This window comes from Sylvia atricapilla, chromosome 1 (assembly GCF_009819655.1).
Source record: "Sylvia atricapilla isolate bSylAtr1 chromosome 1, bSylAtr1.pri, whole genome shotgun sequence".
NCBI classification, from domain to species: Eukaryota; Metazoa; Chordata; class Aves; order Passeriformes; family Sylviidae; genus Sylvia; species Sylvia atricapilla.
Window position 1 is genome coordinate 28,968,438 of NC_089140.1, and position 27,380 is coordinate 28,995,817.

The window sequence follows — 27,380 nt, forward strand, 5'->3', positions numbered from 1 at the left end:
TAAGAAAGAAGTTTGAACTCACTATGACTGGAGCTGGTGAAAGTTCAAGTAAAATATGGGATGATCACAAATTATCTGTCAGGCATTATTATTTAGCATTTTCTTCCCTTTGAGGAAAAATAAAAAACTTTTGGAAACTTTTTTATCTGGATTGGGGACTTGGGTTAATAGGACCACAAGTATGAAGGGCTCATCAAGCTAATGACAAGAGCATTTTTTTCCCCTCTCACATTCTCTCTTTCATCTTCTGAAAAATAAGCTTATCAACACAGCAAAAAATTACTACTAAATTTTATACACTTTCCAGCTGAAAATATCTTCTTAATATGTGTGATTACAACCATCTTTGTCTGAATACATTATTTCTGTAGGGGTTATTTGATTTTGACACTTCTCAGTCCAGACCCACCAAAGTTGATTATAGATAGTATACAAAAACATGATAAATATACTTCATGAGGCAAGGAGGTTTCCTGATAGTAAAGCATAAAGGAGAAATGACCATACATATTAATGAAATTCCTAATAAAAAAGATTATTTTCCTGAATATTACACTCCATTCATCTGAAACAACTGGGAATTATTCAGAACTAGTCAGGGTGAGAACCTGGGTTCTATGGTGTTTAAGCACCGTACAGCCTTTAAGTTTATTTAAATTTAGTTTTTGTCTCAGCTTGGAAATAATGAAGGATAGGGAAACTTCACTTTCAGAGTTCTTGTCTGACTTGGCCCACTTAATCCCTTAATTGGATATTGAATTTCCTAAGTATAAAACCAGAAACTGTACATGCTTCTCAAAGAAACACATGGAAAAAACTGTATGTGTGTGTGTTGTGTGCAGAATTGATAAAAATCAGGGGACTTAACTCTAGAAAATAATTTTCAAGTACAAAAAAGCATTCACAAAGAGTTTCGCTCAATTTTTTAGCAGAAAACAGAATCCAGAAATACTTATTTTATGTTAACATAGATGACACAGCTGACAACATTTAATGAGTTTCCCAATATTTATTTCAAAGTAGTGTTTTACAGCTTGAAATGAATACCAGTGCTGGCAGGTGTCAAGACTCAACAACAATTTACTTTCAGAGTAGCGATGCAAATTACACACTTGAATTTTACAAAGAAAAGAACAGCAGGAAAATATGTAGTGACAGTAGTATGAAGTTTGTAGGAAGTGTAACAGCTTAGCTTCCCAATATATGTGGTTTACCCAGCAAAACAAAACTTTTGTGACTAGTACTGACTTCAGAGTGTATTTAAATTTAGCTCCAGATTTCAACATTGTATTTACTTCAAGGCTCACTCTGTTCCAGAGCCTAAATATTTTGCTCTAGTTCAGGATTTCTCTACATTCTGTTTACTAAATTGAACACTTAATAGGAAATCTTCCATTCACAGCACAGGTTCACTTGCTCCCAAAATGATAAAACAGAAATCATTAAAACAGATAACTCCCTTAGTTATTTTTATATCAATGTTGAGAGAAAGTTAAAGCCTCATTTAAGAGTCAAAACTAGTAGAAAAGTTAGAAGCCTGTATCATTATTAATAGTATTTTTAATATAAAAGAAGAATTATTTGGGGTTTTTATTTGAAATGCAATTATAGATATACTTTCTATGAAAAAGTAGCAAGTCTATACAAGTTATTTGAAATTTGTAAAAACTACTACTAACCCTAAACAAAAAATAGAAATCACAGACATAGCAAGATTAAAATCCTACGACAACTAGGGATGATCTAAAACTGAATTCAGACATATAAAATCTTCTTCATAGGCTGACAGAATTTTTGGCATTTCAGACCAGTAAGGTAACTACCCTGCATAAAGGCTCAGGTTAGTAGAAAGGGAAATACAGACTACAATCCAGTAAAAATTTAAAACACATGCTTAACTTCATGCATTAAATAGTCCCATTAATGTGAAGTTAAGCATATGTGCATGTTTTTGTAGGATCATTCTCAAGTGATATCCCTTTGATGAATGTTTCTTCCTGTGTTAGCAGGGAATGGTGTTTGATCAGACCAGCATGGGGTTAAGCGCCCTTTATCTTTCTGTTCTCCACTTAGAGGACCCTATACTGTTGGTGAGTGTGAGGATGAGGATGAGAGGCAACATCCAGCCCTGAAGGTATATACAGATTTTGGCAATTTTAAGAGGAACCTCTAACACAGCTGAAACTGGAGGTCCGATTGTAGGATCTGTATCCTGTGAGTTCCTGAGCTGCTCGAGGTTGCAAAAAAATTCCTGACAAAATGTTCTAGATTTTTTTCAGAAATTACATCTAGTGATTAACATGGAAGTAGCTCTGCTGATCTCCTGATTAATCTTGTTGTTCTAAGAATATAGTCATTTTAATTTCTTAGCCACCTTTACTGCAATAGAAGGCCCATTTGTTTATATACTCATACAATTTTTTTTGCAGCTTGGATTTTAATTTCATAAGCAGTGACTCCGAAATAGCTGTGTAATACTTCATACTGAACTGTGAGTTCTAAGCTGAGGTCTATTATACATGGCTGACTTGAAGTTTCTTCAGTTCACCACAATAAGACCAGTACAGCCATCTGCATGACAATACGCAACAGAGTTTTATGTAGAAAAAAACCAAACCAAGGAGCAAGGAATGGGTTTCCTTTGAAAAGTAACTTCCAGCTGCTTAAGGCCCTTTGATATGGTAATTATAGAGCCTCTTTGTTACCAGAATAATAATAACTAATAAATGCATTAGAATGTGGGCATTCTTGGATGCATTTTCCACTCAGTTAAATCAACATAAAGAAAGATTCTGTCATTTGCCCAAGCAGTCACTAATTTAGCAATAGGCAGGAACGGATCCTCCAAGTTGCAATTCTCATTTTAGAAGCAGTTAAGGAGGTTGCATTTTCCCCCATCATTTATTGAAAATATACTTTGTTACACTTCTTCCAAGCAGAAATTTATAACTGCATATAACTACTGCATTATGGACTACCCTAGAAAGACAGATAGCTTGACTACCTAGGCCACAAGGAGGTAACAACTATTGCTTCCTAAAATGAAGAAGAATTCAAAACATATTAAGTATATAAGGATAGAAAATATAAGAAACATAACAAAAAGAAAAAAAGAATTCACCCTAGATCTTTTGGTCAAGAAAACAAATTGAGCATTATTAATGGCTCTAAACAGTCAGTGGCTGAGTGAAAATCTTGTCAAAAGCTAAACTCACCCAGAATACAAAGCTGAAAATCTTTTCCATAAATGCTGTTTTAGTATACCATATATTGTTTCAACTAAAAGTATATTTGGATATATTTAATAAGGAATTGCATTAAAACTAACAACTGAATCATTATGCATCATTTAAGACGTAGCATCCCTGAATTATGGTTTGGGATTGCCATGCATTTTTCTAATTTTAGAGCTAACTACCTTTCCAGTTTTTATTATTGCATTGTTATTTCCATTTTTTCTTCATGATGTTATGGTGACTAAAAAAATATGTGACTAGAAAATAGTAGCCTTTCATATTTCAATCCCCTGATTTCCCCTGGGGGAGTGGATTACTGCATCATAATACTGCTATCTTTTAGTTAATGCTGTGGGCTTCATTCAACTTCAAAGCAAAGATATTAAAGGCTCGTTTTCCACTACAAGGCAGGTGTATTTTTATTAGCTCTTTCTCAAAATTGCTATGACTTCACTTGTGGATACCCCGCCAACAGCCATTATTGAAAGCTGGGCTATAATTGCTACGGAACATGCAACGTCTGAAGCACTAAACCAGTGTTACTGCAACCCTCCAACGATTGACTGAAACCAAGTGTTACATCATTAAAGCTGAATTACAACACACCCATGGCGTGTTTTCCATGTGTGCTATTTTAAACAATAGTAGAGAAAAACCTGGCTATAAATTCACAGATCCCCAATTTGTTCAAAATCCATGAACAATGAGGCTTGTCTGACAGGATTTGTTGGCTCTATTTTAGTCAGAAATGTCATGCACCATAATTAAATGTCTGTTTGGTTTTTACTGGAGATGGAAATGCTAGCTTTAGTTATAAATTTAAACAACCTGTCACAAGGGGAGACTCCACATTTATATAGTTTAGGAAAGTTTAGTAATTGTAATTGCTCCAGGAAATACAAATAAACTAATGGAAACTATTCTTTTTTAATTGGTATTGCATCAGAAAAAAAAAAATAAGCTAATGGGATTATGGTATAGCTTTCATCTGGTTTGAACAGCATTCTTTGCTTCGGTAGACAGTTGGTACACTAGTACTTTCCAGTGTTTAATTTTCATCCAGAAATTAATTGAAGAGTACAGTGATCACAGCTTCTAGGTTAGGAGAAGATGCCACTAAGAAGTAGCAACAAAATACAATCAGTATTCCAGAAAAAATGTTTAGTTCAATTCTCCACTGTTCACCCTGATGTTGCCCAAGTGGAAATATTTTGCCGTCACCGTGGTATGCAGAGACTATTATAGTTTAAGCAAATCCTTCAATTTTTCTACTCAGCTTCAGAAATTTTACAGTGCCCAGATTCCAGTGGAAAATATTTGATCACTCATATGCTTGGATAGAAATTTGTCACCTGGAATAGAAATCAGGATAAAGCTGCCAGCATCCTTATGCAGACAGGCTCTGCAAATATATACTAGGCAAGATCTCTGCCAAATAACTTGTGTCTGGCCAATACCGCCTTTCAAATAGTCTGTGAATGCCAGTTGCCAATAAGGATTCATTATACCACGTATAGTTAAATATTATTTTAGCTTTTGCATCTACAGTTTTAAACTTACACAGTAGCAATTCATTTGCTTTCCACATACTACCTGTCTGAAAGTTTCTGTGCAGTAGCCAATCACAATATTCACACTTCTCACTAGCACCTAAACAATATATGTCTTTTGCTTAAAATAGATCAGTCAGATGTAAACATTTCCAAGTTATGTTTTTCACTCACATACAAAGTATGTACTATAGCTATTTTAAATAGCAATATCAAATGCAAAACTTCACAGTAGATGTTACAATTATCTAAGACTTTCCCCATTGGACTGCTTTTCAAAAAGGTAATTTCTTGTTGGCTCTATAATGCACTTAAATGTACGCCAGTGTGAAATGTCTTCTACTCCTGAAAATGCATTCATACATCAAAGGAAAAAAAAATTAAAGAAGAAGGAAAAAAAGAAAAATAGATAGTGAAACTTTAGAGCCATTCCCTCCAGGGCAGTAGATCACCCAGAATAATCCCAAATCATGCAGAATGTTAAAGTTTTTAAAAATTAAAGTATTTTCAAAGGGAGTGTTTACCACTTTCACCATAAATACTTGACTATACATCTTCATTCTCTCTCTTTTAGAAAAAGCCCAACAACTCAGATTATCTCACTTCAGGATGCTATTTATGTTTTCAAAATGGCACTAAACTTTCTGTTAAGAGACCTCTTAAGCATTTCTCAACACTACAATCCATTTCTGCTCTTGCAGAAGACACTGGTGGCTGGACAATCACTATGTCACAGATGAATCCTCTCTGACAATAGTAAAGTCTGTGGTGTGAGAGCACTCTATGCCACCTACCAGGGAATATGTTTGGTCCCAGTTTCCAGAAAATTTAACTTTCATATATTAAAAAAAAAAACCAAACAAAAAGAAGCTTCACCACCAGGAATAGAAGCATAAATCTACTCTTCTGTTGTGTATCGGAACACTTTTCTTTAATTAAATATATTTCTATAATTTTTTTTCTTTTTTTCAAAAAGATCTATTTGTAGCTGTTATATAAAGTTTAATTTAAGCCATTACAAAGGGCTCAGTAACATCAAGTTTTATGCCATCTTGTAAAGCTAAAGTACACCATTCTTGTGCAAGCTTTTTCCTTGTTTTGTGCTTCTCTAGATATTATTAATCCCAGCACAAATTCTATCATCTCTATGCAGATCCCACTCTTCAAGTCTCGTCCCCCTCACCCCACCATAGAAACTCCATTTTTCCCAATATTGTTGTATGTTTGAGTGTTAGATTAGGTAAAATATATTTCAAATTATGTATCTCCTCTATTTTCAAACAAATCTTCTCTCTTTTTCCCATAATTCTAGATATCATCACTATTTATATGTCATCTTCAAATCCTGCCTGTCTTGAGACTCCCCATATCCACATCCACAGATTCTTTTCTAACAGACCAGTGATAATCCATCTTATTCATTCATGGGCCTAATTTTCTCATTCAGGCCCTTGTCTTCTCATATCTCCAATGTAGCAATCCTCTCTGCCAAAATCTTTTCACCTCACTGATGTCCACCCACAGTTCTACTGAGATAAATGGGTCTTAGGCTGTCCCTTTGGATAAGTCATTACTTTTTACATATATTTCCATTTCAAAATAAGACCATCTTCAACATTTGAAGGCTCTTTGCAGCACATCTCTCTTCCCTGAGCTACTTTGGTATCTTTCATTGCGAATATGCTCAATTTTTAGACAAATGCTTTCTGATTGGTTGTAATATTTGTCTATTGATCTAAAATTGGTCTATTTTCATCTACTGCCCTTCATCTCATGTTTTCATTGTACATATCTGGAAAAGGACTACTGCTTTCTTGTGAGACTTGACAGACACATGTCCAATGGTCAGAATGCCTGGATGCCTTTATTAAATGGATATTCAGTTAATAAAGGAAGTATTTATTCTTAAGTAGCACATTGCAAGCAGAGACTGCAGTGATGATGTGCTTTGCTACTTGCAGACCAGCCTCTCATTAATACATTAAAATCCTGATTTACTACTGTGGAGTCAATGGACAGCATGATGCTTCAGAATGTCCTTAGTACAGAAAAAGATCAAAACCACACAAATGTTTTAAATGAGATTCCTAAAGCACTAAATAAATAATTTAAAAGTATTTTCCTTCCTAAATATCATGATTCAGAAGTAATAAAAAAAATCATATTTGGAAAGCATTTTTAAAACACATTGGTCAGAAGAACATCTTGGAGGCATTTCTCTTTGCATGTAATAACACATGTAAGGTAAATATAATTGTTTTCCCTGCTGGAAAGATTTGTTTACACTGACAAGTTCACAGGTTTTTTTCAATTATCTTATCAAGGAGAGTAAATAAAACCACAAAAGCAAGTCACTAAGCTACGAATTTCATCTATTAACAAGGCAATCTATTCTTCTGGTCAGCAACATACTTCAAAGTGCATATTCAACCAGAATTTTTCAATTTTTAGCTCCCATTAAAATAAAACAATGAGGTGTTTCATGTGTTTCAAGTAATGCTAAGTGTTATTTTTAAATTAAGCAGTAAGAAAATGCTGGAGCTCCAGAGAGCTGGCATTACTTAAAGATGACTGTACATGAATAGTTAGTTACACATGCATAATTACGTAATTGCACTTGATGGCAGCAATAGCACATAGAGAAGACTATTAGTATAAAATCTGCAGTAATCCCATGAGGAAAAATACCCTCCAGAAGTACGAAAAGGCGACTCTTGGTACAGAATATATTTTAGTTTTACCTTTCAGTATGACAATTACCATGAAAGAAAGGATCAAAGGCAAATGGCACAGCTGGCAGCTTGAGAATAATTTAAGAGGTGTACTGGCAATAGCTTTTTGGTTTCAGTGAGATGGACTGCATTAGCTGTAATAGGGAAATGATGCTGGAGAACGGTCATACAGCATTCTTGCCTGGCATTAATACAACATTAGCTGAACCTGCAATTTTGACAACTTCATAAAAATTTCAAAGAAGAAAACTTCTGCTAATGAATATTAACAATACCAATGTCTCATCTGTAATTCAGGACAGAAAATCCAACACCATATTCAGGCTTAAATCACTGATTCAGCAACTCATGATCACTGAGGAAATAAGGTCAGCATGTGCCTGTGTATCTGACCATGATTCCATGACCTTGTCATCAAACTACAAAGAGATAATCTGTTTGCAAGGACTTGTCTAAAGACTTTAGAAATCAGGGCATCTGAGCTGGAAAGATGTAAAAGAAGATCATTAATAATTGCAGATATACCATACAAACCTGAGGTTCTTCTCTCATTTCCCACTCTCCTTGCAAAATATGAGTTCTACATTATTGTAGGGGTGAGTTCACATAAGCAACTTCTAATAGTTCAGATCCTTAACGAATGAAGTAATAACAGAGTTTGGGAGAATATACAGATACTCCCTCTTTTCCATCTTTACTCTCTCTCCCAGACCATTACAGGTACCCTTTGGACCATGGACGCCCTTCATGGACTGGGGAGAGTGTGTGCCTGCCATCCCACATGCCATTTCCTTTCTACTATACTTTTAATCTGTCCATTTGATGATATACTTGATAGGCATACATTTTCACATCCTTCTCCCAAAGGACCACATTTTGGGCTAAAGGCACAACACCTGTTTTTTTTTAAGTTTTCCTTCTAACAGGTAGACATTTAGCAGAATTTTCAAGGTTATCAGCCCTAGCTTGTTTCTTAGCAATTAAGCTAACAACACAGTTCTCCTTTAGCAACATTTTTCCAAAGACGATTTACATTCCAAAGACTCTGTCTAAGCCAAGATGCAAACATTTGTCCACACATGTGCAGTTCTGAAAAGCAGACTCTCCACTGCCAAATCTATTATGGGTTTTCTGAAATTACTAGCATATATGTCCAAATATGCTTCTGTGTAGAGTTTATTATTATGGATTATTGCACAAAGCAAAATAAAATCATAAAGATCGTGCAATTTAATTTCCAAAAGGATCAAAATAGAACAGTAGAAGATTCAAAGTAGTTAGTTGGGCAGATTTGGATAATCTAGGAAAAATGGACCAATTTTGCCTGCACGCTGCTTTCACAGCTATTATTTTTGTTACTTTTGCAATCTGATACTTTTGATTTTTATTTGATGCTAATAAGTTTTGAAAGTCAGAGAGCTTGCAAAGCCAAAAAAATAAACCTGGATCCACTAAAGAATCTGTTTCCTCCTTCTTAACTCTCTTCTAGTCGGGAGTTCACTGGAATGAACAGATTTGATTCATTTAGTGGATTGAGACTTTTTATAAGAACTTGGCAGAAATTAGCAATTATTTAGAAGGTGATAAATAGCCCAATAAGAGATCTGAAAACATCATACTATTGCACCAATTTATATAAAAATTTGGGCTATATAACAATATTGGTTCTATTACTATTTTTAATCAGATTACTCTAGAATTCTTTATCTGTTTCAAGTGAGCTACCCTTGAGTAATGTAAAATGACTGAAAAAAAATCAGTGTGACAAAGCTGACCTGAATCCAAGGCGCTAATGTTCTACCAATACCCAGAACTGTGTTAAAACTAGACAGTGTTTGCTTTTTCAAATATCCAGTTTCCCTCTGTTAATGAAAAGCTTCTTACTTTCAACAGCAAGATCCTCAGATAGCCACTTAGACAAAACGCTCACTTATCGCACTCTGCTCTTAGAAGCAGAGATGGGAGAACTAAAACAAAGAATTTTTTTTTCTTGAAATGTCTTATTTCAAGATTAGTGAGCTCACAGAAAGTTGAATATTTTTTTTACTTTATTTTAAACCAAGCAGTTTGAGTGAGATGCTTTTGTTTCAGGCAATAACTTGTTCTGCTATTGGACTGTTAATTTATAATAGTGGGGTGAAAAAACCCCAACAAAACAAAGTGAAAAAAAGTATATCAACCCAGGTAGGATGACACATTCTAACTACCCACTTCTAACCTCCCACCTGTTTGTGTTTGGCTTAACATTTCGTAAAATAAGTGATTTCCAATTTTCATGGACCTCGAAATATTTTATAGGTTTTATTTTATTTGTTTTGAGAACAAGAAGAAGATTTCCTTAATCCTCTCCATCTTCCTTTACTAACTTTTCATTTCTCACACATAGGAAAAAAAGAAAAAAAAAAAGAAAAAGGCAGAAGTAATAAAAGGGAAGAGAAGGAGTAAGAAGTTCCGTATCCTTTTATTTAGAAAAGTCTCAACTTTTTTTCAGTGCTTATCAAAGCATATGACATGGGTTTTTAACTGAACTGAACATTTTAGACTGCTCTCCAGAAGGCAAGGCAAATTCTAGCAAGTTGCTTCTAGCAAAAAGCTCTTCTCAGTTGTTGGTATCTTGGTAACACATTTTTAGGTTCAATTCACAAGTCTGACAGATTCCTGCTTTTTACATGTTTTATGGTCTGAGGATGCAGTTTAGGAAGCCTCAGATAACCCCAGGAACTAATTACCAGCCATGCACATAGTACGGAAAGCAATATTTGGAATGGATTCACTTTAGAGCAACACTTTCATTAGAAGCAAAGATAGCCCAAGAAGATATTAGAATTATACTCCTGAACACTTCTCATCCTGTGCTATGATGCTCTCAGCTGAAAATTACAAAGAACTTTAAAAAAGACGTATATATAAAACCCTCCCTTGACTTTTCTAAATAAGGCAACTGTTTCACTAATAGGTTTCACTTCTAAGCCTGGAAAAAAATTAACCAGGAATTCAGCCATGATGAATGGCAACTCTATTTACTGCTTACACAGCAAGCAGAAGTGGGACAGGCCCTTTTATGCATGTGCAGGGACAGGTATCTTCCCTAAAATGGTATAAACTAACTAGGTTGGTCTCAAAAGAAAGTAGAAATTGCTATCAAGTAGGTATAAAACAATGGAGTTGATGTCCAGACTCCACCTCTTAGCATCCTGCTTCACTACCACTTTCAGCCATTTCCTAGTATCTGACCATTCTTTGTAGGCAAACTACATGAAGCCAAAAAGAGAAGAAATCAATAGATTTAGGGAGTTATAGTCATATGCAATTGTGTAATGAATTCAGGTAACAGCTAAGGACAACATGCAGCATCCCTTTCTCCATAAAACAAAACCTAGAATGTTCAAACTGAAACCAGGCATCTTCAACTGTATTAGCTTCCAATCAGCAAAATAAACAACCTATTTAAACATTTCATGGTTTCCACATGAAGATAAACCAAACAAATTCTGTCAGGACAGATGTGATCACTCCCAGACTCTAGGGGGTTGTTGTATTATTTTGCCTTGGTTTCAAGTGATAACTAAAGCTTTACATTTACTTTTTTCTCATAACACCTATTTCTAACTTCTAAACATACAAAGTGTTTTGTGTGCTCTGCATTTGGTAATCAGTTGTTAAACACAGCATTTGCTAATCTTCTTTCATCAGGCAATTTTTATTTAGCATTGGCAGGAGAAGGAAATTATAAAACATTCTCTTTGTGCTGTGTAATACCCAAACATAAAATCAAATATAGCATTGTTGCTTTCTCTATATCCCTTATTCCATGACTCTAAACATCACAGAAAACAGAATTTGTACAGGGGAATGCTATAACAAGGCAGTAATAAAGGAAATGAATCACAGCACAGATAATGGCTTGATTTTCTCTTACTAATCTATTGCCCACTTTAGACAAAAGGCACTGGCTGGTTAGAATTTAGCAAGCAATTGCCCAGATGTCATGAACTAGTTTTCATTCTCTGTAGTTATTTCAGGTGCTGCTAGTAGGAAAACAGAGGCTCAACTTGTATTGTGCTTTTCTTTCTTTGTTGCTCACAAGAAGCTTCTGAAAAAAATTGACCGAACCAAAGATAGCATTTATGATTTTTAAAAAGTAATAAAACATATTATAGAATTTTTTGAATTATTTTCTGCTTTCCTACACAAATGTATTGACTTAGATTTCCAATGGGCTAAATTACAGTCCAAATCTGTGTGTCCTACACAGACATTCTGTTGCAGAAATGTTAAATTTTCATAGCGGCCATGTTCTGCTCACTGTTACAGAAGTGGGAAGGGACATCTATGGGAAGAAGAGTCTTCTACCATTTTCCTTGCAAGATGGAAATATTGAGAAATCCTAGTCTGCATGCATTTTTAATATTTGAATTTCTCTATCAAAACTGTAACAGATAGAAATGTCCAAATATTTTCAAAATTAGGTTGATTTTTTGTGGTCACCTTGTATGTCCCCAACACAGATGTCTTCCACATAAGAAACAGCGTTTTTCATTAAAGCTTGTATCTCTTAAAAGTTAATTCAATTGCTCAGCCTATCATGTTTGAAGATAAAATTCAAACTAAGTCATTTGTGGTTGTGGGAACACAGATACCAGTCTTCTCTCTTTAGGATAATTTCCACCTGCCGGTTACAATAGCTTTGGAGGTAAGCTGTCTAATTTTGCAAAGTACTTTACTAATTTTGCATACCAGGCTGAGCTGACAAGGGTGAGCTTGATGGGCTAAAGACAGCCCAAAGAATACATACATTCTGGCCATGCACAGTGGTGCTGGAAGGCTCCCAACCCAGAGGTGTTCTTCATGGCTGGGAGATACCTTCTGCATTTCTCAGACTGCATCTCAGACTCCCCACACAACCGGCATGGAAGGGGAATCTCCACAAGTCTTTCATTCAGGACACACAGACTGCCCATCCTGGCCTACCTTTGACTCTTAGACATTGCAATGTACTGTACATGACATCTTTAAATCAACTTTGTATGTAAAATTTATGAGAGTGTGAAGTGATCAACAAGCAAATGGCTCTGTCAAGAGTAGGAAACATGAGTCTTCCACATCTGTGGAAAAACCAGGTATGAAACAAATTTATGCATTTGGGCATTAACAAAAAAAAAAAAAAAAAAAAAAAAAAAAAAAAAAAAAAAAAAACAACAAACCAAAAAAAAAAAAAAAAAAAAAAAAAAAAAAAAAAAAAAAAAAAAACCAAAACAAAAAAAACAACAAAAAAAAATCCCCAAAAATCAAAAAAACCCCAAAACAAAAAATCCCACCCTAATCCAAAGCCCCCCACCCCCTCAAAAGAAAGAGAAAAACAAAGCAAACCAAAACACAAACAAATAAACGCAAAAAAAAACCCAAACAAAAACCTCTAGTACTGCAAACTACAGTTATACAGACAAACACCTACCAATGTGAAATATGTCAGTTGTCACTAGGGACTAATATTGGTGAAGCAATTCGCTAGTATGGAGATCTCTATCATTGTCCATGTGTTATTATGATGTAGAAAAGAATGCACTTTGACAGGGTTTGTAGCATTACCGGCTTATAGAAAAATTGTGCTTTGACTTACAAACCAAATCAGATCAGTAACAAGATGTGTGAAATAGAAGAGCTTCATTTTTGCAGACACCCTCAGATATACGACAGAACATTAATAATCTCATTGGCATGGCTGTTACCTTTAAAATGGAAACACTGCATACAGCTACATGTCAATCATTGACTACTATGGGATAAGAAGAGATAGAAAACTATAAGTGCAAGTGTTGACAGAAGAAAACACAAAATTTCAGTCAGTACATGTGAACACATATTTTCTATGTTCAGAGTACTACCTTTGCTTTATCTTTGACTACATGCTTCTGATTTCTATTAAGTATGACTACTGCCTTGTCTTGTCAAACAATTAAAGTGACAAAAGTAATAGCAGATGCTTCTTTCATAGGTAAAACTACAGCAAGCAGACCATAGCTTGCATTTTATTACAGCTGCTCTATACAGCCTAGTAATTGCAAGGTAATTGAAAAGATCCTGATAAACTGCCAGTTTACTTTTTTTTTCAGACAAAATAAATATATAACCCAACTCAGGCTTCATTTTAACAATACTTCAGATGGTTTCCAACTTGTCTTGATTTTTGTTTTATTTTATGATTGTAAATAAACCCTGGAAAATTCCTTCCCCGATTTTACCACCTGAAACTGCAGCTGTTGGCTGACACTATCAAAGCCTCACAATTCCAAACTCACGTGCAAATCTCATCAAGTGCAGACACTTCTAATTGATTCCAGAAGTTTTTCTTTTGCTAAGATCAGCGGGCAGAAGAAGAATAATGAGCAGCTTTTAAGCAGAGGGGGAAGGGTGTTGAGCTCAGGGAGTGGAGATTTTAAAAGCTCCAGCTCAACTGCTCTGCCAGAAATGCAGAGCAATTTTACGGTCAATTGGCCAGAGCATCTGGAACTATACATCACAATCCTTAGTTGATGGTGGTGAAGCCAACTCTCAAACTGGCTAAGTCTAAAATCAGTAATGACTCTGCTGTCACACCTAAGTGGAAACTAACTTAATCTACTGCCAGATTTTACTGTGACTTTTTCTAAGGGACATTATTCCCCTTAGGGCAGTTGTCAAGAATATTACAAGTCCAGTCCCTGGGATACACTGCATGGCATAGCAAACTTTTCTGAATGAAGCTAACATAGAAAAAAACTATTACAACGTGTGTTTGTTTAATTCCATGTGTGTTGACAAGGCTTTTTATCATAGGCAACAGAGTTTCCTTCCATCCCTAGTTTAATTTCTGAAATACATTTGAAATACACCAGCCAATCTAGTTAGGGCACAGAGACTGCATAAATGCTGAGGTCATAAATCATAGCACAGGGCATGGAGCTTTCACCTTAATGGAAACCAAATATGGGATACGTGGCTCTTTGAAATGTGGCACAGATGATCTTACCGAGAGACCAAGAAAAAATGCTTGAAAGAGCAGAAAACTATCGCTGATGTGGAAATAAGTTCTTATTAGTAAATGTTTGTTTTATGTCTGTACTCATAAGTCAGTATTCCAACACTGCTAAATTATACTAAGAAATAAGTGAGGTAACAGCAACTCTTTGTACGATGAAAGGAGAATTAAGTAGTGTGATAATATATCACATTAAGAGGGGCTTCTGTGGAACACAGGATACTGTGTAAATCAGTTCTCTAATAAAGAGATATTTTATATTTTATCCAGACCAATTAGATCCTATGCCATAAGAAATACCAGCATTGCATTAAAGATCAGAGAAACAGTCCATTTGGTACAGAAAACTGTCTCCAAAAGTTTTTGGAACAGCTGCATTTACCAAGTTTAGATACTCTAGAGGAGTAAATAAACAATTTGACCACAATAAAGCTCATTTCTACCTTCATTAGTTAAGGACTGAATTACACCCTGCAGCACAAGGTTTTGTATATCTTACAAAGCTGGTTATACTTCTAACGTACCACATGCCCATATAAAACAGAAAAGAAAACAACTTATTAATTTAAAACATCACACATGTATAAAACCTCCCTTTTTCTCTCTTTTCCACCATGAAAATTGTCCTAGATTTTTTGACTTTCCTACCTGTAAATTAACACATGCCAGTCAACATGGCATACCCAGGCAGCTCATTAGGTTGCAATGCAGATGTCAGGATGAAAAGATTTACTCTCAGATACAATGCCTTAGCTACAACAAAGGTAAAAGATAAACACATCGAGATGCATCTATTTCCTCCTCCCTCTTCCTCACTCCTAGCCTGAATTGCAGCTACTATGAGAGTTGGTGAAAATATTTAAAACAAGAGTTCCAACAACATGTCAATGGCTCTCATTTCTACTTGCTCCTCATTAGTACTACTGTCAAATAACAGCCAGTGCTTGACCAAATGCAGCTCATGGAATACGCTGGCTGATGCCAAACCAGAGCAGTTGGATGGAAACACTTTAAAGAGGTGGACCATCATCACAGATTTATTTTTACATATCGTGCCTGCTGAACCGTCACATAACTGAACACACAAGCAATGTTTTCTGCTACCTCCAGGTGGTTAGGAGGCTCCAGGCCCAGTCTGACAGAAAATGATTTGGCTTTAGTCAGACGCACAATCATCACATTACGCAGGCATGAAGTAATCAGCCTAAAGAAAGCTAACTAGTATAGGATGTGGCAGCACAGACTCTCAAAAGAAACATACCAGCTCTTCAAACCAGTCAAATATATTCCCTGTCACTGAGGTTTTCACTGACCTCCACCCAAGAAATAACTTTCTTAAGATAAAAATTTCTTCATATCACCACTTTTTTCTTAAATAAACAGATAAAACATAAAAGGTCAAAGAAACAACAACTAAAAAGTTCACTCCCTCTCCCCTCCACATTCACCTAATCATCCATATGAAATACATACAGGAAAAGGAACAGAAAGTGCATGCTGAGGAATGTACACTGTTCCACCTCCTGTGGTTACTTTTCTAGTGATGATAGCTTCAAGTTATTTTCTTGGAGAAGAAAAGGACACCAGGAGAGGTCCCCAGGAGTATATCACAGAATGAATTCAAATACAATAGCAGAGAGGACAATATATTTAAGTGATCAGAAAAATAATGTAATTTTCTTAAGGAACCAAATCTGGTAACACACAACTTCAAAGTATCAATGGAACCAATGCTGTTTTTACTTCACTGCACAAAACAACATATTAAGATCATAGCTTCAGTAAACGCAGAAGTCTTTCTTTCTTTCCTTCTTATATACCTATAACACCATTTTGCTTCCTCCTTCCCTGAGCCTTAGCATTAAAAAACTTTCTTGCTCCACAGCAAGTTGCATCACTTACCTGAAAAAAAATCTTTGTCTGGCTAAGTCAGCCCAGCTACCAAAGTCAGTTAGCAGGGCAGCAAGAAGGGGAAGATGATGGAACCAGAGGGCAGGACTGCTCCTTCTGCTCAGATTGCCATTTCAGCTGCTTTTTTGAAGCCCACCTGAGCTAATCTAATGGCAAAGTGGGAAAGGCTTGCTCCTTGTTTCCTCTGTTCTCCTCCCTTCTCTCACTGACCCCCTACTTTTCTCTAATTTCTTCTTTATTCCCCATTTAGTTTCCCCCCAGAAGACGTTCTTCCAATGTAGTAATTCTGATAATTGTCAAACCTTCTTATGAGCCAAACACAATCATTTTCAGTTGAAAGCACCTATTTTTGGTAGCTAGAATACCCCCCAAATTGGATATGTTTTTTAGAAGTCTTATCTAGTGGTTCTAAAGTAGTCTTGAGAAATAGGAACATATGAAAAATAGTAGCAGAAAATCCTCCCCACATATCAAAAATAGTAACATACTTTTTCACTAATGATTGAACATGTTATTAGTAATATCAGTCTCCCACATATCTGCTGCAATGTGCACCATTAACTTAAGAATTCTGAGAAATAATTGTTTGTTAAATCCTTGAAACACTTCTTCGTCCTTTAATAATTATGGCCTTGAAGGCATAATTTATAGAAAAAGTCAACACAAACTCTTCTACATGATGTTGTGCTTTCATTCTTGAACACTGGATAACTTGTTAATTTGGTAACACATAAGGATGAAGATGTAAAGGGAACATTTTTGAGCACATTACAGGTTATGATTACTAGAAATAATAAATTAAAAAGATCAAAGTCAGCTAAATCTAGTTGTATGTTAAAGAGGGGATATTTAGATGAGGAAAGCAAAATTATTAAATAAATGTTTTAATTTACACCTCTTAAAATTTGTAAGAGAATGTGAAAGTGAAACAGAGCAATGGAACTTTACAATCAAGCAGATTACCTGTGTTATTATATTACGAAGGATAAATAGCTTGGAATGATGAACAGAAACATTTTTTAGGATAAATTTTAGTCCTAACTTCTGGGGAAACCATCTGTTTATGTATTTCTTATGTTTTCTGGTACTGCTGTTTCAAAATGATCACATCAGTATTGAGGTAGAAAAATAATGTTTGAAGACTTTTCAACATGAATTGACAAATCTCCAGCAACATCTCAGATTTTTTCTTTTACATAAATTCCATTAGACCCACAAGAACATGCCTACCAGTATAATGCATTGGGAGAAAAAGATAAACTTATTTTAAAAGCAGGTCATTTATTTCAAAATGGGAAACACTTTGAAGTTCATTACAAATTTTCAGACTACAAAAAGGAAAACATATTTTATTGTGAAAATGGTGAAGCACTGGAACAAATTGTCCAGTGAGGTGGTAGTTGCCTCATCCCAGGAAATTTTCAAGAGATCAGGTTGACCAGGGCTCAGAGCAACCTGATGTAGTTGAAGATGTCTCTGCTAATTGCAGGGGATTGGATTAGAAGATCTTTATACTTCATACCCAAACTATTACATCGTTCTATGATTCTATGATCAAAAAAGCTATTGATATAATTGAATTGTTGATTTGTGATGTCAAATGTAGAAATATTGGCATCACTCAGAAACATTATCTATTCTGGTCTGCCCAAGAGCAAATTATTTGAAAGACACTTTTTTCAGTATTGTCAAAGAAACATTGTGAGCAAAGTAGTCCTGTCTCTTGTTAAACATGGAATACATAGTCAGCGTCAATCCAAGGACTAAAAAGAGAACAACAAAGAACTGTAATATGAAGGACAAAATAATAAAAAAAAAGGAAGAAAGCATAGGAAAGTACAGTAGAGAAGATGACAATAAAGTATTTCTTTTAATGACAGAAATATGTAAAGAACAGAGCAAGAACCACTCAATTTTATTATCTTCTTCATGAAAGAAAAGGAAGTTATAGAATTCCCTATAAAAAATAGGAATAATAATCTAATATTTTTCTTCTACTCATTTTTTAGTAAAAGACACTTTTATATAAGAATAAAGAACAGTACCAGCAGGGCAGCTACTGAGGTACATATTATGACATAATTCTCCCAGAGTTCACTTAGAATACCCAGAAGTCTGAAAGCTATGTCTCAAGGACAAGATAAATAGTTCCAAAATTTCAGAATTTTTTATCTCAAGCCCTTCTACTGTATTAGGCTACTCAGGAAATTTTACAAACATTTTCCAAATTTTATTTAAGTAAATATCTTTAAATACCTGTTGAATTCTTGCAGACTTCTATCAAAGGAATTCAAGAACCAATAATTAATTGGTTTAGTTTACCAATATTGGTAAAAGGATTAATACACCAAAGCTTTGACAATGTAATAAGCAGGCAGGGGGAGAATTTAAAAATTCTCAATTAGCGGCATTTATCTAGTTTTAAATATTGTCTAATAACCATTGTTTTCCAGCCCAGGCAAAAATCCCCCCCCCAAAACAAAGAAACAAACAAACAAAGAAAACCCAAACAAAAAACTGCCCAACAAAACAAAAAACCAAAAAAACCCAAACTAACAAAAAAGACCAGAAAAATCTCCCAGACCCACAGTAGTGTAGATTTTTTTTACATTTTTCTACTTCCTTTTCCCTTAGAAGAGTCAGAGAAGCAAAACCACTACCAGAAACTTCCAACTGGGAAAGATGCTATAAATTTTGCATATGTTTGAAGTCAAAGGAACCATTTTGACCTTGTTTAAGCCTCAGTCCCTACTGTTTTATTTGATTTCTTTTTTCTGATTTTAAGCCAAAGAGTAACTTTCTGCTGAGGTTCTACAAATCCAGCCACTCATTCACAATCTTGTTCATTATGAATAACCATTATTTTCTGGTAACCAAAAGAGTACTAACTGTGACTATTGTTGTTTTATTGTGATAATATATATGAGAGATATGAAATATCAACTCTACTGAAAAGGAAAATAATAAAAAGCAGAATACATGAACAGGATAAAAGTAAATGCTAAGAATACAAAAGTAACCACACTTAATGAGACCATAGGTCTATTCAGTCCTGTATCCACTCCTTGTCAATGGCTAAAAGTCTTTTCCTGAGGCACAGGATTAATACAGAGCAAAATATTTTATATTTAAGTCTTCCAGCTTCCAGGAATTTTCAGATTTCTCCCTTAAAAGGAGAATTAAACAATTCAAATTCAGGAATGCATTACTATTATTCACTTCAAACCATGTGGCCACTAGTAATTTTTTTTTTTTGCAAAAAGTGGTAAATGCACTCTTACATGACCTTTTTTTCAAGGAAAACAGGCATCTTAGTAGCAAACCTGAATAACTGTCTTAAAAAATAATCATAAATAGTGGAAAATAATGAGATAAGAAAAAAATAATGCTCTATTCAAATAGCATAATAATAATAAAAAAAAAACAATGTAAATGTTTAGTGGGTTTTTTTGTAAAAAGATAAAAAATCTAGAATAACAAGCACAGACATTTTAAAATAAATGTCTTACCTCATATGCATAGCCCAAGAAGGAAAACTGACTCCTAAAGTAGCCAAGTTTGTAAACACCTATGAAGACTAAACAGCGGATGATTTCCAAAATTCCTGCAGTGGACCTAGAAAAAGGAATCAATTCAGATTAACCTCCAATCTTTTCTTCTTTGCTAAGTTCAGTGAAAAAGAGAAAACAGAATTAGTTTGTGATGTCCTGCACTTACATCAAGTCATCTTTCTTAAACTTATAGTGAGGTTTTTATGCTATATAACTTACATGGCCTTACAACCATAAATTTGCTGGTGGTGGGAATACCCATACTTGCAAAACATAATTGAACTAACACAAATGGAGGTGTATATTTAGTTACTGTCCTTTGATCTCAAAAATCACCACAACAAAATTCTAAAAACTGCTACATAAGTAGTTCAGAATCTTTTCAGTTGTCTATTTAGGTAAATTTTTACTAATTACTCTTTAATAACTTCCTAGTTTATTCACATGTCTGGTATATTGACAGATTTTCATCTATCCTGAATTAAACTGTTCTGTCTTTAAAAGTGAAAGCCATTCCCTTCTGAAAACATAATGACCAGAAGGTGCAAAGCAGTACTGGCACCTCAGTCTCCAAGGAAACTTCTATTCCATATTGCTTCTCTGTCAGGGCAAATAACTTCTTTGTAAGAAACTGCGGATGGAACTTACTCTTTATGGCCACAGTGCCCATATGGACTACTTCATAATGTATCTCACTGGCCTGGTGAATTCAAGATACAATTTCATTTGAAGCCATACTGATTAAGTTCAGTCTCAAGTCTACACCATCTTTCACATGATTCTGGGCCTACATGAGCTACACCATGTGCTCTTCATATACTATCACCGTATCTGGCACCAACTGTGACCTACACAGGGCTCGCACAATCTGACCCTGAACAGCCTCAGACAGCTGGCAGGCCCCACTCACCTGCCATTGTCTCAAACCCAGACCCAATAAATGCAAGCACAGAGGAAGACATGACAAACCCATCCCTTAACTTTTCTGCAAGGGACAATACAGATATAGTCACTACTTGCTATGGGAACAATCCTGGATTTAGATGTCGGCTAGTCATGTGTTATTTGCTAGTCTAACAGACAGCCACGTGTGGGTCTCAGTAATAATATTTCTTTATCAATATAATTTCTGAGATTTACATATAGTTATAAATAATCCATAATGAAATAATAAAAAACCCCACATATTTTGTATCTTACTTGTTCTCCATAAGCAGTCCAAAAGATACCAGGGAGAGAATGATAAAGCAAATTCTCAAGAGAACTGTTCCCTGTGATAGCATCTGTCAAAAGGCAGACAAAAAATTTCATTTAGAGTAATTTTTTAGAGAAATGGAGTTTTTATGGAACAGTAGCTTCAACTCACTCTTTAAGTGAAGCTAGTGTCCCCTTTTAAAGTAATTTTCTACTTTAAATTTTAGAAGAAAAGTATCTGCTACAGATAGCACTCATACCTGGAGTAACCACCTTCACGGTTGTATCCTGAATGCTGCATTTCCAAACTAATGTTTAATGTTATCACCTTCTGTCTTATGCATTATTTCCCCGAAGTTACTTGATTTCTTTTTGACTCTACTCAAGAGGGAAAAAACTTATTTCTAGATAAAACTCCCAGCAGCCCTGTTCTTTAAATTTCATGTTACTTTACCAGGTCTTTACAATAGCCATCTCTGAATCCCAATGGATGCAAAAGCCAATGTACTCATGAGAATAACAACTCACATTACATGATTATATTTAAGAAGAAACAAAATGAACGTTTTTCCTTCACGACAACTTGACACTTGGTTCCCAAGACAGAAAAACTTTCTAGCACATATCATTAACTTCAATTAGACTTAAAACACTTTAAACATTAACATGTGCATGAGTACTTGGGTGAATTGCAGCATGAGGACTTCTGTCCTTAAAATTTACATCAAAATGACATAAGCAAAATTCAGAAAAACAGAAATTATTTTGATTGCAAAGTTCGAATTTTTTTAAATTTAGTATTTATTTTGCATTCTACACAACTGCCTTTGAAAAATATTTAGTCAGTTTTCTTTTTCCCTCCCTGATTTTGTTTCAAATATTACTTTTGAAAAGGTTTTGGTTTTTTTATTAAAACAAAACAAAACAAAACAGAAGTAGTGGATCTGACTGAGTTATAGAAATCTTTTCTTGCTTCAGCAGCAAAAGAGTTTATGAACAGCATCTTGCACTTTATTTTCAGGCTTTGGAAAAATAAAACTCCACAAATGTCTACCCTGATTTCAATAAATCCCATTCAGTGACATGCCCAACTTCCTTCGGTCATGGCCCCAACCCCTCAAAGAGATCTAAGGTAAGTATCTGTGAGCATGGGAGGCCACAGGAGGATATTCTCAAGTTTTACAGCTGTGTGAACTTAGAGTCCATGTTTGCAAAACACATCAAACCACACACTCAGTCTGAGCAGATTTCTGTTGTTTTACTGAAGCATCACAAACACCTACTTAGATATCCTCAACAGTTATTGAACAAAGAAAACTCAATCCCAGCCATGAGCAAGCTAAACAGCAGCCTGACCAGTTTACAAGCCAGAGCACAATTCTCACAAATGACACCTGTCAAGTCACTCTGTTGCACAGATTTGTACCAGGTGAGAGTCAAACTTACTACTGCATTTCCACATTACCAATCTGTTCCATTCCTCCTTGTGATAAACTTTTCATCGTTAGCAACAGGAGAAATTTGTTTTGTAGTGACAGAACGCTTGGACAGAGCTTTTTTTGTAAAAATCAGGCATGGACTCTATTTGAATTTAATTAAATGAGGATTGCTTCAACTGCTCATCTAGCCACACTGAGTTCAGCTTCCACTTCAGCTTCCTGTACAAACTGGGTCATACAAAAATTCAAGAAGTGAATAAAGAAAAATATGATTTGGCACAGGCATAAGGGAACTCATCCATAAATTTCATAGAAATTCTTTGATAGGCTTTTCAATGATTGTTACTTGTCTAAGAAAGGAGTTTTCCAGGGAACGAAGACTGAAATTCGAGATTTTTCTCCTTAAAGAACGTTTTTTTAAGTTGAAAAATTACATCTTTTTAAAAGCTTCTCATTCTTGCTAGGGGGAGTCTGATTTTTCTTTGTTTCCACTGTGATGCATCAGGGTCTCTTGCAGACTGCCTTAGACAGTGGTAGAGCTCTATTCTGAGAAGCAAGGTTTGGATCTTCTTAGGCAGGGAAGAGAACTAAATATCAAATCCAGATTTCCAGCAAGTCATGGAATTGCTACATTACAAGATATGGCTAAAATCACACTTTGTGGAAGAAAAATGAATGAAACAGCAATGGTTTTCATACAAGAGCTAATACTTGTCTTCAGGAAGGATTCAACAGCATATGCTATGAACTAGTTCCCAGTTTTAAAGAGCTGCATGATTTTAAACTTTTCTGCCTTTCCAGTGTTCCCAAGCTGTCTAGCTTGTCCCAGGCATTTGGGTTTCCTCATGACTCCAACTGCAGAAAACTAATACCAGCAGATAAAATAATGCTGATTCATTCTACCTGCCTTTAAGTTCACTGAAGTACCTTAGCACCTGTCATTAACCTAAGCTTTTGCTGAAACTCATGGAAAGAGAACATTGGGAATGTGGGAATAACCTAAGAACTTTGGGAATTCAATTTATTGCCATTAGCTAGATTGCAAGCCTAAAGAGTAAATTCGGTACTGCATTAAGAGTTGGATTTGAGTGGATGATGGAAACCCTTCCCAAAAGCAGATAATTTTGGGCCATATCTTAGTGGTGGTTTTACTCATAACTCCTATCAAGGACTTTTTTCTTAGCTTTAAGATACATTTTATTTACATTACTAGAATAGGAAAAAGAATTAAAATTATCCCCCACATTTATCTACCACAGAAGAATAAAGTGCAGGCTAAGAACTTGAAAGAAAATTAGTAAATTTCAGAAGAGTTTTAAACATGGAGTTCTGGCAAAAAAAAGGGTAATAAAAATGCATTTTAATATCTGTTCATAAATCAGAACTGAAGCAACCTTATGATTTGTTAAAAAAAATCAAACTCAAATGTAAACAAGCCTTTATCTTTAAATGGTTAAAATGCTATATAAGGTTCTTTGGCATAATAACTACCTGAGACAGGTGTGATCTTATTTTACAGACTTGTTTTTTCAGGCCAATTTCCATTTCTTTTCAGACATACTCCTCCTTGAACTATACTATTTTAAACACTAGCTATTTGTAAAACTCCTTATAGTCAGTATGTGCTGTGGCCCAGAATGTGAAGAACTGGAGGACTCTAAAGCACAACCTGCAGATAATTTCAAATCGGCACTATCATCAGACTCATGCAAAAGCATGGGACTGTAATGCCTGAGCACAGTGTGGCAGCTTTCCACTTCCCAAAACATAAGCTTTCAGAGTGCTGAAGGGTGAGGCAGAAAGCCTTACTGGGAATCATGAAGGTAGAAGGTGCAGGTGAAGTTACCTTTCACTGTAGGTACATTTGCTCACAACAAAAAATTCCCTCAACTGTACTGCTAGTCAAGGGCTACCAAGAAATTTCAGTGAAATACACCACGATGCCATTGGGAATAATAGCTTTTATAAAATCAGCCATATAGCATAGTTTTTACCACTGTTAGTTTGCTTCCCTAACTTTCTCTTACAGTTCCAGTGGTAGAGTAATATGCTGCCTTGATTCTTTTATTTGCTTTCAAACATGTATCACCCTGTGAAGTGGATGCTGGCAGCTGAGGCATCCATTTTCTAGGCATTACTCTACCAAAATCAACAAAATAGTCAGTGGGTTATATCACTAAACTAACATCATATATTAAATCTATGCACTGCAAGCAGCAGTGCAAAAAGAATGTGCTTTTTACACCTTCATTAGTATTAGCATCCTTGTTCCACTTAAACATAGTCTGCATTGATGTATATATAAAATAAATGAGTATTTATATACTGGAGTATTTGTATAAACAAAGAAGCATGTGGGACCACAGCAGGTTCCCCAATTACAAGTCAGCCACAACTTTGCAATGTGGTTATTGGCTGCAATCAAACAGAAAAAAAAATCTGTTGGATTTTCATTTCATTTAAGCTTTAAAAATATCTTTGAGCCTTATAAAAATGGAGGGGGAAGGTAACTATTTAGTTTACACAGCTTTTTAATCAAAAGAATGCCATAGCATTATTATTTTATGTTTTTTTAGTAACAAAAAATAAGTCATTTAAACAAAGGAAATGTTATTCCAAATCTGGACTTAGATGAGCATTAAAATACTCAAAATTGACTTTGATATTGCAAAGAACCAGGGTTTTTATTCCTTTGGAAGAATAACATGAATGCATTTTCTCATTCTGATTTGTGCAGTGGTTCAAAAGAACTTATAGGTATGATGTCAGCACATTTCATAAGTTAACAGCTGCCCTGCTCTCATATATCAGATGATCAGATACATTCAAATTAGGAATGCTAAGATGATGCTATAGATTTTCTATTGTTAGGTGTCTTTGGCTGTATGAATTTATTTTAACTTAGAATTCCTAGGAAAAAAAAAGTTAATCCTTAGCAATATTATGTACACTGTACTTTGTGATGCCCTACTGAATGGATACATTGTGTTCTTAACCTTTAAGAGAACTATCTTACTAATTTTCATGTAACTGAACTGCTCACATATTCATACAATTATAAGCACAGTAAATGTTATAGTATCTCTTAACAATAAAAAAAGACACTGCAAAATGTATTTAAGGTGCACTTCACTTTGATTTATATGATACCTGAAGTTCTGGAGCTATGAGACTTTTGCTTTGAATGTACTGCAGTTTTACACTCCTAGCACTCTCTCTGGGACTGATCCAAATCCCATTTCTTCAAGGAGCTTTGGATCAGATCTAGATGTGCAGAGCTCAGAAAGCAATTTTTATTCGCTGGATGTAGTGCTGATCACTATATAGAAAACAAACTCTGTATGCTCTCTCCTGTGGAAAATATATATTTGTTCTTTCCTGTTTTGCTCTTTTCATAAGTTAAATGTAGGTCATTCAGACAGAAGGTATATGATTGCTCTTTATGGATAGAGAAATTTAACACTTCTACAGGGCGTGAGACCAAACACAGAGCAACTGTAATCACTTGAGAAATGTAATAGCTGTGTGCTGTGTCTTATGGCTGTTATGAAATGGAACTTACACCTAAAGATGAGGAAAACAGTTAGTTTTCTCCATTTATGGAGCTATGCCACAGTTATGACATAATTCATAGCCAGACAGAACGTTCCAGTTGTATCCATAGACATTTCATAACTCAGTGTAGTGGAAAACTGATATTGAAGAAAGATTTTTGCCAAGTAAAGTTATTCATACACAAGCTTCCTTCTCATGACAGCTTCTCGACTGTACTGCAGAGCGATGCTGGAACTCTGCCTTGGGACCAGCACTTTCTACACCCACGCTGAAGGTTTATGTCCTGAGATGAGGTGCTTCCAGGCCTCTGTGCTCTCCTTCTTGTCCTTACTACCTTATTACCCTGCAGTTTTGTGCAAAGGATTTTCTAGTTGCTTTTCTTCAATAGGTTCATAAATGGTGCATCTTCAGGATGTTTCCTCCATGACTGAAATAATTTAGTGATTATCTGGGGCTTGGGTGCATTTTTCAACTTTCTTTATTACTTATTCTTAAACAGCTGCAGTTACCAGCAGATAAAATAATGTGAACCATCCATTTTTCCTTCCAGGACCAGAAAAAATGCAAAAGAAAAAAGAATAAAACAGAAAAAAACCCCAGACTCCTTAATTCCAGCTGCTGAAAGCAACAGCAACAGAGTAAAAATAAAACAAACCAAACAGCAGAATGAAACAAGTGAAAGAACCTCAAACACAGAGTTTGATTCCTATGCAAATGTAGGAATCTAGAAGTATATCTGGAAAATCTTGCAGAGGTTTTTCTCAATATAGGAACATTGGCAATCATGTGTAGTGTTTGACTTGTATATTTTGGAGGTATTTATTTATATTGTTGGCTTAATTTCCTGTCCTTTTAATAGACTAAGCCTCAGATGATTTAGTAATCTCCTAATTCCCTGTAACTGCAGTGTGACCCTTTGCAGAGGTAAACATGATACGTAGACTAACTCCATACTAATCCAAAGAGTATGCCTGAGGTAGCTTTTATATTATACCAGGAATGCTGTGTACTGCAGTGTCCACTGAGGTGGGCACAGGACAGTGACCACTCTTGGCCAAGGGTAGGAGATTGCCAGGTGAGCGTGCCAGGACAAGGCTGAAGAACCCGACGGGCCCTTTGCACGTTTGCAGCTTGCCTATGGCAATGTGGGTGACACAAACACAGTAGGAACACTTCTGTTTAACTGTGGAGGTG

The 27,380-nt window shown here is 35.3% G+C and overlaps 1 protein-coding gene across 1 annotated transcript in view; it reads right to left on the reverse strand.

Annotated features, from left to right (window-relative positions):
* The window catches only part of AGMO (alkylglycerol monooxygenase), a 187,002-nt gene that overhangs the window by 58,422 nt on the left and 101,200 nt on the right, over nt 1-27,380 (reverse strand). The window contains 3 exon segments of the mRNA XM_066318219.1: nt 19,957-20,062; nt 21,199-21,281; nt 22,124-22,136. Coding sequence (XP_066174316.1) covers nt 19,957-20,062; nt 21,199-21,281; nt 22,124-22,136 — 202 coding nt within the window.